General features: G+C 39.4%; 1 protein-coding gene across 1 annotated transcript in view; it reads left to right on the forward strand.

Moving 5' to 3' along the window:
* Positions 1-2687: 2687 nt before the first annotated feature.
* The window catches only part of ppil2 (peptidylprolyl isomerase (cyclophilin)-like 2), a 34347-nt gene continuing 23043 nt past the window's right edge, over positions 2688-13991 (forward strand). The window contains exons 1-12 of the mRNA XM_083912123.1: positions 2688-2820; positions 3253-3302; positions 4571-4616; positions 4784-4846; positions 5216-5267; positions 5525-5576; positions 5890-5981; positions 6667-6756; positions 6850-6925; positions 7095-7255; positions 10599-10674; positions 11277-11383. Coding sequence (XP_083768249.1) covers positions 2789-2820; positions 3253-3302; positions 4571-4616; positions 4784-4846; positions 5216-5267; positions 5525-5576; positions 5890-5981; positions 6667-6756; positions 6850-6925; positions 7095-7255; positions 10599-10674; positions 11277-11383 — 897 coding nt within the window. The 5' untranslated portion in view covers positions 2688-2788. The remainder of the gene's footprint in view (positions 2821-3252; positions 3303-4570; positions 4617-4783; positions 4847-5215; positions 5268-5524; positions 5577-5889; positions 5982-6666; positions 6757-6849; positions 6926-7094; positions 7256-10598; positions 10675-11276; positions 11384-13991) is intronic.

Below are 13991 nucleotides of genomic sequence, written 5' to 3' on the forward strand. Positions count from 1 at the left end.
ATAAACTCATTGTACATTAACTTATTCTGCATTGTTTTGTTTGTCCAGTTAGTTACATTGTACATATTTAAAGTGCTAGTGCAGTGCTCATTAAGGTCACGCCGATTGTTTGGCCTCGAAAACGACACACCTGCCAAGCATGAAGTTGACTGGATCAACGGTTCTTTAGATATGCAAAGGACAGTCATGCGTATGTATTGTACACATTCAAAGATTCATTGGTTTATGGTTGGATGATGCTTCTACAGCGCCTCCTAGTGTCCACCAAATCTGGTTACAGTTGCACAAAGCGTGCAGGAGATCTGGTAATATAAGCCCCGCCCACAGCATTTGAGCAAACTTTGAGGGTAAACTGCAGCAAAACTGTATGAAATATCAAAATCTGAAAAAATCAAAAATCATTTTGGTAGTTAACCAAGAGACAAACCACTGTAGTGTGTACAGTGGATTGATGCTGCCTGTGAGTGAAAGAGGGATGACTGCTGAAAATCCCTTTACACTTCGCCGCTCAACATGCACTATGTCTCAGTAAACGCATGGAATAATTTTTATTTTGTATTATATCATAGCAATAATACTAATGATAATCATGATTCAGAGTTTGTGAATCAAAAATGATGCAGCTATTTACAAAGTGCAGAAGGTGCCGACATATTGCAATCATCTAGGGCTGAAACAATTAATCGAGTAACTTGAATTACTCGATTACAAAACTGCATCGAGGCAAAATCTCTGCCTCCATGATTCCTTTAATTCCTATCTGGCGTGTTATGCAGCCTGGTCAGCCGGAGATCATCAGATAGACCCGCCTCCTTCAGGGTATTCGACCATAGTTCCACATGGACCCGTTTTTGCGGATGCACACCACTAAATCCGCAAAAGGCAGAGAATACGTTTTGGATCATTTCACACTTAAAATAGAAGCTAAAAGGTGCAGTGTGTCCACTGTTAACTAGACTGTTATAACCCAACAGCACGACATCGATGATTCAGCGTCTGAGCCGAAAGCAGCCCGTTAACAACGGGCTGCTTTCGGCTCAGACGCTGAGAGAGCGTCTGAGCCGAAAGCTCAGAGCACTTCACCGGGCCACTGTTCCGTTGCCGTAGTTACGGAGAATCAGGAAGAGAACCTGTAACGTTAGCTGTCCTCTGTGTTTAGTTTTTTTTATGAATGCTAAACATAACGTCACCTCCCTGATCAGTCTTTATAGTTTTGGTTGAGTAAACGTGTCAGTGGTGTTTTGTTCGCTGCTTGTTGTTACAGTAAACAGGAAGAGAGTGAGTCGCTCTTCCTGATAATATCTATCTCTGATTCATTTATAAATTCATCTATTTGTCTTTAAACCTGTTTGAGTGAACACGTGTGGCAGGTAGAATTTTATCCACTACTTTGAATTGTTTCAATGGTAACTTATTCATGGTAAATTGCGAGTGTATTGCCTTCAACACACACATCTCGTCTCTCTATCCCCCTCATGCACACACTAAAACACACACACACCCCTGTTAGGTTACCACACCAAATAGGCCTACCCCCCAGTAGCGGATTAAGGCGGTTATGGGCCCCTGGGCTACTGTTTGTTTGGGCCCCCCACATTTTTAATCATGCTTTGTCTGAAAAAAAAACATTATAACAGAAGAAGAGTCCGCAAAATCCTGTCAATAGGAATTTTCTTTAGTAGATCTTGGTGCCGCTGTTCGTTCAGTCGTTGTGCTTCTCTTTTTCGTGCTCTGCTCTCACATTTCCTTTCTGACATTTTGCCGCTGTACTGTCTAGTAACTGTAAGTGAGGATCATTTGACAACAAAACTGACCTTATGAACCCGGTCACATGATGGCAGCTGATTGGGTAAATGTGTCCCATATCTATCCAATCAGTGACTTGATTTATTCAAACGTGTCTAAGGTCCCCAATAGGAGGCAGTACAGCGCTAAACCTACAACTGGTGGTGGATCCATGATAGTGTGGGCTGAAGTGAAAAGGGCAGGTGCGTTTCATCCTCTTCGATCCCTTTGTCACTGATGGAGCCTTCATAAAGAGATGACAGACAGGATATTGCACACTGAGGGGCCATGCCCATAAGCCCTTTGAAGGTGCAAAGACATTTACAGGTAGATAACACCTCACTCTGCAGGGGAAAAGGGTTTGGTGTTTGGCAGCGCAGCTCAGTGCAATCCAACACCACTTGTGTATCAGAGTACTTCTGCTACTAATTTACATCCGTATATATTACATATAAATATTCTTATTTCCCATTTTTATATTCCATATACCGGGTTCTATTTCCTTACAGTGTTTTATTATGTTTTTATTTGCTGATATATTACAAGATTTTTTAAGGAAATGAATTGTTTATTAATAGTTAACTTTATATTTATTGTTTTATTTTCCACTTCCTTTTTTGTGTATTTAAGTACTCTCTCTTCTTAAGTTTACTTATGTTATGTCATTATAATTTTTCTTAAGTATAAAGCGTAACTGTTATACAAGTGTTTGTGTCACAAGATTTGACCATTTGACTCTGTCAAGAAGATTGAATATAATTATCTCACACGATGAAAGAAATGTGGGGTTTGCTAATGAAAACAAAAGTTTTTAATTAAGTTTGAATTCTTCCAGCTGGGGGCGACAGAGCGCCGCTGTTATCAGCGGTGTGCCGTTAATGACGAAGACGAAGAAGAACGTCAACAGGAAGTCGCAAAAAGGACATCGGTTGGATTTGCAGCAGACTTAAAATTGTCTTTTTTTTTACCCCAATAGTCTTTCAGATCCACACAAAAACTCAAAATGGGGAAGCGACAGCACCAGAAAGACAAAATGTTAGTAATTAAGATATCCTGAATAATAGCGTCACGACGCAGCACGTGTTTGTTGTTGTTAGCTTAGCTGGCTAACGTACAGCAGCCTCTTCCTTTAGTTAATTTCAGTCAAAAACAACTGGACTGGTTGTTTGTCTAGGAAGACGTTTCACCTCTCATCCAAGAGGCTTCATCAGTTCATGTACGCATCTGACGCATCTGACCAGGCTCGGACCAGTCCCAGCCTGGTCAGATGCGTACATGAACTGATGAAGCCTCTTGGATGAGAGGTGAAACGTCTTCCTAGACAAACAACCAGTCCAGTTGTTTTTGACTGAAATTGCTTTGAGGATAACGATGACCTGGACGAATGAGAACATTCACAGGCTTCCTTTAGTTAAGGTTGTTTCATTGTCTTCACTCTTAGTTGTGTGTGTTTTGTCCCTCTTACAGGTACATCACATGTTCAGAGTACACACACTTTTATGGAGGGAAGCGAGCAGGTAAGTTGTGTTTTATATGTTGCCTCAGATATAGTTATAAATATACCACGCGTTTGTTGTCTTTTAAATTGTTGCTGATTGTCTTTAGACTATTTTTCTGTCATCCCCCTATCTGATAAAACATAGCATTTTACTATTGACAACTATACTAAACAACTATATGGGATTAGATTTCTCAGCCATTTTAGAAACTATTAAGAAAAATACAAGGTACGTATTTCATTTTTAAAAATGATTTGTTCTATAATTCCATTACAATCTAATATATTATTTAACAAAAAAATGATTGATGGAATATGGGGAATGCCCAAGGTACATGGTAGTTAATAGTAGTAATAGTCCAGGGCTCAAAACCTTTTTAAGCATCTTCCCAAAACTGTCCTGAAGAATGTTTTTTGTTTGTTTGTTACACTGTCACAAGGCAAATAAATAGCCATAATCTAAGTGATCAAAAATTAACAATAGTAATCATAATAAAAACTGTGTTTGCTCATATTAGAGGCTCTGCATGGGCAGACACGTGTGATAAGGACTTAACAGCAGCTGTGCCTGCATGATAATCGCCTTAACCTGCTCATTGGTGTTGGCCGATGCCTATTATTTAAAAATAGAAAAAAATTTTGTCAACATCTACTTAGATCTTTTAAATTATTTGAGTAAAAGAAACAATACTACAGTGTAAAAATACTCCTGCATTCAAAATCTTACTTAACTATGAGTACAAAAGTATTAGCATCAAAATATACTTATAGTCCTTGAACTATACTCATTATGCAGGTTGTCATTTTTATAATTATAAATATATATAACTGCATTATAATTATTGATACATTTCTCTATATTATGTGCAATCACAGGCAGATTTTATTTATTTATATATCTTTGGGTATCTTAACCTACGTATAATAATATATTCTAACTAAGGGGCAGCAGTAGTCCATAGGTGACTTGGCTGGGAACCGGAGGGTCGCTGATTCGAGTCCCTGTGTGGACCATGAATGGAGTGTGGACTGGTGGCTTGAGAGGTGCCAGTTCATCTCCTGGGAACTGCAGAGGTGCTGTTGAGCAAGGCACTGGCAGCCCCCTCGCTCTAACATCTCTCCATTAATTGCATGTATATAGGTCCTGTCTGTGCATGTGTGTGTATTTCGGGCCTGTGTGTGTGTAACATGAAAATTAATAATAGAGTGAAAATTGAATTTCCCCATTGCGGGACAAATTAAGGAATTTGTCTTTTAACTTATTAGTTTGTTTGTATTGTATTTCAGAAATCCCGCAGGCAAACTTCCGACGGCTTCCGTTTGACCACTGCAGGTGAGAAGACACTTGTTAACTCCAACAGACGTACATTAGATCTGTCTTAGTTGTATGGATACTTTACGGCAATATATTTCACAGATGGGGAAAATCCATGAAAATCTGTGTGCTGGGTTATTGTTGTCTTATACACCATTTTGACTCAACCTTATTTCACATTTCAGCTTGTCCCTGCAGCCATTTGAGTATCCTGTCTGTACGGAGGAGGGAGTCGTCTTTGACCTGCTGTAAGTAGATAATGCTGAATTTAAATTTTTTAAAATACAGTAAGTGACCCCTTCACTGTCTGATGTCACTCAAACATATCTTGTTGCTTGCTTAGGTCTGGTACTAGATGGTTATTAAGGATGACTTTAAGGGTCGTGCTGTTGCTTGAGTTGTCTGTCAGCATAACACAAGTTTAGGTTTTAAAAAAAAGTGAGATTTCCATGTCTTTTTGAATTATAAAGCAAGAGAAGTCCTGGGAATGCTGACCAATCAGAGCATACAGGTGTTTTTTTTTAGAGGAGGACTTAAAGACACAGGCTCTTAAATGAAGTGTTTCAGACAGACAGTATGAGAGAAAAGAATAACTTAATTGCTACCATGTGTTTCAGGAGCATTGTCCCATGGATCAAGAGATATGGTACTAATCCAATCTCTGGAGAGGTAAGCAAGCAACATCATATAGCATGTTTTAGAGAACGCCCCTGTTTTATCTTCTGCCATCATTGTCAGTAAAATATTGACCTGCAAAACATTCATCGCATACGAACAGAAGAAATGCACTGTATCAAATTTAGCTATTAGCAACTTTTCATCTGCTGTTCTTATGCAGGTAGACATAAACACTACTACTACAGGAATCTTTCCCATTATTTTTACGACTCGCACACTGACACCTCAGTTTTTCTTCTTTCCCACAGAAACTGGAAGCAAAGTCCCTCATCAAACTTAACATTGCAAAGAACAACGATGGTAAATATGCATGTTTTCAATGCATTTTTACCCTTTAAAGGATTCAAACTAGGGGGATAAAAGGTTAATATTGTAATTAGAGCTTTATTTTCCTGATTCTAATCACAAATCAGCCAGTAGTTTGGAATGAAAAGGTCAAAGCCACTCATAGCTTACTGCCGTGCTGTGTGTAAAATGAAAATTAGACTTCAACAGGCTCATTTTTTGGGGGGGCAATTAAAGCAAGTGGAGAAGAATATGTGGGAGGGGTGATATAATTCAGTAGGAGAAGCCCATTACATGAGGTTCTGATTTTCTTTTAATTTTGTTCCAGGAAAGTACCACTGCCCTGTTCTTTACAACGTCTTCACGAATAACTCTCACATCGTGGCCAACAAGGTCACCGGCAACGTGTATTCTTATGAGGTTGGTGAACTCGCACACTTTCCCTGCATTGATCCTCACTAAAATACTTCTGTAACACGGATCAATGTCTAAAATTAGACACACAGTTGATGTTATTGATTTTGATTTCAGTTGGATACAGTGCAGAGGCTCAGCCCACATGAACTCATGAGATGCAGCCTTACATCAGACTGAATTAGTGGTGTACAACAAACTGAGGATTGCCCACTGTTGGGGATGTGTATCGAGAACCGTAACTAAATTGGTATCGGTTTTTGATTGTCCAGTACTAAAGTATTGATAAGCTCCCGACACGGTGCTGCCATCGTTATTTATGGGAAAATATTTCATTCTGACATCAAAGTTTCCACTGGTGTAATGCGCTGTCATGACAACCAGAGATAATTCATAAAATGCTTATAGTTGTAGAACAGACATTTGTAGCAATTGCTTCTCACTTATTATATATACAGGAAACTCGTACTATGGATAAGAGTGTCTATAAGTATCTGTATTGATGAGCAGTATCGGTACCAATAAAATCCTGATGATACCCATCCCTATACACTGTGCAGGACAGGTCCCTCTGGTTTCACAGAAAATTGACATTTTAAAAAATAAATATAATTGTTATAATTGTCTGATCCCCTTTAAGCGTGAGCAGAAAGATGTTTTTGTTTTTCTTAATATTTCTGTTTCCACTCAGGCTGTTGAGCAACTCAACATCAAGACTAAAAGTTTTAAAGATCTGCTGACTGACGAACCCTTCACCAGAAAGGACATTATAATAGTTCAGGTGGGTTGCTGCTTTGCTTTGGTTTGCAACATTGAAAGCACATTATCTAGTGAAAACCAAAGAAAACTCACTTTTTTGGGTTTCTCTTTGTAGGACCCCACAAACCTGGATAAATTCAATGTTTCTGACTTCTTCCACGTGAAAAACAACCTGAAGGTGTTGGATCCAGGTGGGGTATCAGACTGTCATTTGTAAATTAACTTTTTGTGGTGGAGAGTCCCCCCCCCCCTTTTTTTTTTTGTTAAACTTTCTTTTGGAGTGGAGTTCTCATGGAATATAAAAGTGACTTGGTTAAACTGTTTCCTTCCTCTTGCTTTTGTTTCCCTGGCACGGTTCAGATGAGGAAAAGGCCAAGCTGGACCCGGCCTACCACCTGAAGACCACCAATATGGAGACCAGGGAGACTTTAGCTGAGCTGTACAAAGAGTACAAGGGGGACGAGCTCCTGGCTTCCACCATGAGGGAACCACAGGCCAAGAAGACGGACAAATTAAACGCGGTAAGCAAAAGCACGTATGATGAGGGCAAAATGCATAGTTCTACAAAAAAGTTTTTCCAGAGGACTATGACATGGTGAAAACGTGTTAGAAAACCACTGAAGACCATAAAGAAACAAGGCTTGGATATTCAGAGATTCCTCCTGGAAGTTTTATATTTTTATGATATAAAATGTAATATGAGAATGACCAAAACTCTATAATCTAATAGGAGCTCTTCGCCAGCCAAACATTGCTTGTAAATGAATATGTAATTCATCATAATAGGGGCTTCCTGGCAACAAATACTTCATCACAAACTCTCATCAGTCTCCAAAAGTTCCCTTTGATTGGAGAACCGGCTTCAGTCTCTGATCTCATGGAAGAGTGGAACTTCCAGTCGTGTATTCATTTATTTGTCACAGAAATGGATCCGTCAACATGCAATCCATGTTTTTTGTAAAGTCTGAGACTGTGGACGTCCCCTCAGATAAAGCTAGGAGCAAGGCGCTCAATTCCTGGATGCCTATGGGATCAGGATTATGTTATTAGGTCCCAAAGACTCTCGGCTGAATGAAGATATTTAATGCTGCTCCCTCTTAGTCGATTGGTCCAGTGATTCCCAACCAGGGGCACTTGTACATTTGGGGGCACTTCTTCAGTTACCATCGTGTACATAATAATATTGTGCCCATTTCATTTAAAAAAATATAACAATTGGATGAGCTCTAATGCAATGCAATAATGAATAATTTCATTCTTCAGTTGTGCTGCTGCAGCATTCATTTGGTGAAGTCATCATTTTTGACTTTGTACACAGGAGGGAGCCAAACACACAGTAATGACGGTAACGTAGGCAGCAAGATAAACAACTGCATCCAGGAACAGAACAAAGACCTTTTACAGTGCTGAACGGTAGATGAATAATACTCTGCACTTACAGGGATTTAAGCAAATCTAAAAAAAAATAAAGACTTAGGCAGTAAGAACATGTCAAGCACTGAAACATTAGCCTTAGAGAGAAATTGAGTAAACAAAGGCCTCTTTGAATATGCAGTAGGTTTATGTTCTTTATTTTAAAATACCTTTTGAATACGAGTAACCTTCCTGCGTGTCTGCCCTCAGTTAAGTCCGGTTTAACTGTAGGGGAAACAAACACACAGATGTGTAGCAAAAAACCTAATCCGCGGCTGTGTTACCACTGTGACCGTGTCCTTGGATAACCTGGGAGGATGAAGTCTGATTCAATTTGAACGGCATCAACAACTCCTCTCTTTATCTGCTCTCCTTTGATGCTGCGCCGTTTATTATTTTTTTGGACGCCAGGGCTTTTCCTTGGTTTGCTCTCCGTCTCGAGTTCACAGTGCTGGTGATGCTCTGACAGCGTCTGAGGGAGCGGGGGAATATAGGTCAGATGGGTGCACACAAGGTAAAGTCTGGGCTTTCATGCGCCTTCACAAGAACTAGAGCAGAAGAATGCTGAACCCAGACCATAGAGTAGAAATGAGCTTTTGAAATTCATTTCCACATCTTCGCTTTCATCTCCTGCACTGTTATTCTATTGATTTAAATAACTCCAATCTCACTGCTTTGTTGGTGGTATTTTTGGATGCTGTATATTACTATTCAGCTTTTCTAATATAATCTAACCTTAAAGCATCTCCATTACCCATTAATTATGAGATGGTTTAAATCTCCAAGCTGCAGAGGCTGTCGTTAAGCTAGATTGCACTTAATGCACCACTTAATGTAAATATGGGGACCGGCCAAGTATGTGTCCACCCTGTTAAAGTGCCTCTGAGCAGCTGCTCGACGTACTGAGCTGATCATGATCTCTAGAGGAATGTTTCTCAACAGGGATTCATTTACAAATAGGGGCCGCAAGTAGTGTTTTAATTTTCATAATGGAGTTATCACTATATCTATGGATTAGTCTGTAGATGTAATAGTGAAACATACAATCACATTTAATTTAGAGGGGGTATAAAGTAAAGAAAAGCAGCAGCAAATCATCACGCGATTCTGGAATCTGTGTTGCTTAACCTAAACGATTAACTGACTAATTAATTTCCTTTTCATCAACTAATCCATTAAACAACTCACAGCTAATGCAGAACAATTACTACACACAAGCGTGAAAGCTCACTCGTATCCTTGGAAACAGAAAATATTGAGGGTCCCATATAGTAAAAAGTGAGAATTCCATGTCTTTTTATTTATAAAGCAGGTGGAGGTGCTACATAGATACTGTGAAAGTATCAAAATGCTCAAAGCACAGAGAAATGCACACAGTTTGTATTCAGAAACTGTGCCTTTAAACGAGCCGTCAGGACTTCTGTACCGTTGTGATGTCACAACTGTACCATATATAAGGAGTGCATTCACATTGCTGTTACAGTCATTCCCCGACTACAATGACGGTGCAGAGATGGAGATGCGTAAGAACCCCAAACACTGACCAGTCAGAGCAGACTAGGCTTTTATAGGAGGGGGTCTTAAAGAGACAGTTGCCAAAAAGGAGCATTTTAAACAGTGAATCAAATGGGTATATTCAGACGGACAGTATGAAAAAGATAATGTGTCTTGGGCCCAACAATGCATAAGCCGTGTTCATCATCCAGGTATTTTTAGACACGAAAGTTGAACTCTTTTGGCTTCATGCGCAACTGAACAACTTTCATAGGAAGGAACGGTGCTCAGCCTCCAACGGTGGTCCCTTATTTATTAATTTAACCTTTATTTAACCAGGTAAAAAGCCAGGTAAAAAAACAAGGGTGACCTGGCCGAGAAGGCAACAGCACAAGTCAGAACCACTATACAAAACAATATAAACAAAAATCGCTACATGAAGCACAACAGAGATTCAACAGTCAACAAAAAAGTGCAAATATTTGACAAGAGGTTAACTACACAGGCATTGTCCAATGGATTTAAATTTGAGGTTTTTCGAGATCGTAACAAAGTCATTTTTTGAGATCAAGAGCTCTAGCTGTACATGTCCGTATGAGTCGGCATATTTATGACACATCCTCAACTTTTCATTCAGACATCCCATCATCTTTTTATTTTTTCTTCCTTTTGTGCAGAAAACACAGTGTAAGAAATGATTTTCTCCATATGCCCCCCACTCCCCCACCTGACATTTGCGTACTTGCGTAGACAATGTTACTGTATTTTTAGTCGGTATCTGTTGATCAGTAGATTGCTGCCAATCTCTTTTCTACCTGTACTAAAGGAACTAAAATCAAGCCCATTCGATGGCCATTTTAAGACAGTTTTAACACCATAAAAGCATCCTTTCCCAGGTAGAAGTGGTGTTTTAAAAAGAATATGATATAAAATGAATTTCTTTTTCTTTTCCCTAAGGCCCACTACTCTAGAGGCAAAGTTTCTGCCTCCTTCACATCCACGGCCATGACTCCTACAACAACACAGGAAGCAGGCAAGTGAACATCTCTCACACACAAAAAAAACAACCTCTGCAGACCGAAACATTCACCCTTTCTTTCTTTAGTTGCTTTAATCGTTAACTATCCAGGGGAGACCGGCTAGTCACGCCTGCTGTTTTTTTTTTTTAGCACAGCTGAATGTAGCTGCAACTTGGAGCTGCTCACTTTGACTGTTGTTTTTCTCTCCTGTCAGCCTCTGAGCTGCTCCATCGGAGAGATTTGCTGTTATGCAACTGTATAGTACACTTCAGAAGAGGAGGACAGTGTTTGGATTTAATGACCCAGTTCAGGTTTCTGAAAAAAGGATGACATGCTGTATATTTTTACGGATGTGTTTCTTAGTCAATCAGCCAATACTGAGACAAGTTGTCTTTATACTGTGTGTGTGTGTGTGTATGTATGTATATATATATATATATATATATACATATATCAGCTCTGGGAGATTTTAAAGTCAGAGATCTTACCTTTAGCAACATCAAGCTGAGACTCGTCCATAATCAATAAGGTCTTAAGATTGTGTTTCCACGCAACAGCCATAATCTCGGATGTCATCAAATGACAAAATGGCTAAATGCGTGATTTTATGTTATAGAGGCCATCGCAGACGACACCGTGCGTTACCAGTATGTGAAAAAGAAAGGCTACGTCCGTCTGCACACAAACAAGGGAGACCTGAACCTCGAGTTGCACTGTGATAAGGTAATAACACGCTTATTAACACACACACACAACATAAAATCACTGACCAAACAACTGGAAGAAATAACACTAATGCTTGTTGTAGAATTCAGGGGCGAAATGCTTCCAAAGCTTTAGTTTCTCGTCTCCCCAACTTGTTACTGAGCTGACTGAGCCCTTTTTTTAATATTCATATTATCACTGAAGGATAGAATTTAAAAATATATATTCAAGATATATTGAACTTTATTTGTACGGTGCCTTTCATACAAGAAATGCAGCACAAAGTGAAGGGAAAATAGACAGAATGAACACAAAAACATATAATTCCATAATTAATGTAGGACCAGATGGAAAATAAAACACTTGAGGATAGTAATTTAAAATAATATTAACATAGAATGCATAAGATGGAAAATAAAGCCTGCTGAATATTAAAAAATAAAGTAAAAAAAATAGTAGTAAAAGCATTTATATTTGCAGCATGCACATATGCGTCGAACGGCATCAGCAACAAAATGTCTCCATTCTCTTCTACTCTATTCTTTATCTATTATCAGGGGTGGAGATTATAATTTTGAAGAGAAAAACTCAATTTATAAAATGTACAAAAAGCTGTATTTTGTTTTTTTTCCAAGACTATTAATGCCGACCAGCAGTGTAGGGTAACGTTACTTTAGAAAGTAACTAGCTACATGACAAGATTACTGCCATTAAAAAGAAACTAGTTGTGTTACAGTGTTACCTACTGAGAAAAATAACTCATCAGAGTACTTTTACCAAAAGTTTCCCCTTTGCTTGCACATGTTGGTTAATTTGTCCACCCCCTTCCATTGAATGTATGGAGGCATTATCTACAGCTCAAAATCTGTAACTCTGCAGGCTAATAACATGAATGACAGATGTAATTTCCCCTTTACAGCTCTTTGTTGAGGAGATATTTAGCTGAATAAAATCCAGCTCTGTCGTGGTGGTGTGTGCAGATGAATGGAGCTCCCAACAGGTCGGAGCAGCGGAGGTCTGCAGAGAGCGCGCCGCAGCTGTCATGTAGTTCTGTGTATATGAAAGTAGGCTAAATAGAAATCCTCGAGGGTACCTGACAGGTCTGTGTAACCTTTTGGCTGCTAACAATCTGAGAGCAAGCTAGACAAAGATATACGAGACATCACTGAAGTCTGTCCTTTAGTCTGTCTTCTGTCTCAAATGCAAAAAGTCTTCCTCTGCTGACCAGTAACATATAGTTTTATAAGTGAGACCTGGTGCTTTTGACCCGGCGCTCTTATTCAGACCGATTTAATCCGCTCGTATAAGGTTTTTTTAAATGATGTTGTTGTGACGTAGGTTTGGCCCGAGCAGGTGGTTAAATCTTATTTAGGGTGACGCATCCAAAACACTGCAATCAGCCTCTTGCAGAGTCTGTCCCCCAGGTTGCCAAGTTGACATCTTGGCAAAAATGTGCCTCCTGTTTTTGAAGTCAGGTGTGGGGCTCCAGAGAGACGGCATCAGTTCCAGGAATGCACTTCTGCCCTGGTAACCAGGCGCTCGCTCTTCATTGGCTTCTGAGCTGTCGAATCAGGATAATGAGGGGAAAGTTGCAGCGGTTAGAAAACCTGCCCTCTGCGTCCCACTTCCTCCTCCCCACCTTCCTCCCCAGTGGTTTCTCCACACAAGATTGCAGCTCTATTCGTAGCCTGCTGCTTATGAATTAATGAGCGGCGCTTCACTGTCACATACACTCTCAGTCACACACACTCCAGAGCCCACCTCCTTGTAAAGTGCTCATTTGCTTGCATAGCTTTGGATGTTTGTGTCGCCCCTTAACCTCGTTGTCCTCACCTTGGGTGAAGTAAGTGTGAGGGGGCAGATGTGGGAGATCGCATGACCTCGCCTGTACTTTAGTCATGGTGGATAGGCTTCACCTGAGTGGGACTAAACAGGATGACTGTAATCTAATTTTACATTTTAGTCATCCAAAACCATTTCTAAATCCAACACATTTTCTTTGAGATTAAAATCAAATAAACAAAGCTGTGAGTTAGCTCTTTACCTTTTCCTTTTAATAAAAGGCAGTTCTGTCAGCTTCCATACTACCTACTGTGTGTTTTCATCATTCAGTACCGGACAATACTCTTTGGACTCTCACAACTATTATTTCTTCGACTCTTCTATTGCTTTCTTTCCCAAATGCCTGTACGCGAATTGGATAGATCAAAAATAGAAGAATTAGAGACTGATACATTAGGATGTCAATGGTTTTAATGACTACCAAACTGACCTTTTGAAATGTGAGTTCCTTATGCTTGATTTTTAGTTTAACTTTACTTTTAATTAGGGCTGTCGCCTCTTAGTCCATTAATCAACTAATCAGTCATTTTGGTGTAATCGACTAAAGAAATCTTAGTTGATAGTTAGTTATGGTACAAATAGTTATTACCTTGCACTGTGTTCGTCAGATTCTCTAATTTGGATAAAAATGGATTAAATATGAAATAGGAAGCTCATTAAATTCACACAGTTCTGGCAGAAAAACTATTTTAACTAAACTTTAATTTTTTTTTTAGATTAGCGGAATACATAAATGGGTTTTATGTCCCCCGTGGCCTTATATATTTAGGTTGAGTGCCTGGGA

The sequence above is a fragment of the Echiichthys vipera genome, assembly GCF_963691815.1.
Source record: "Echiichthys vipera genome assembly, chromosome: 4".
NCBI lineage: Eukaryota > Metazoa > Chordata > Actinopteri > Perciformes > Trachinidae > Echiichthys > Echiichthys vipera.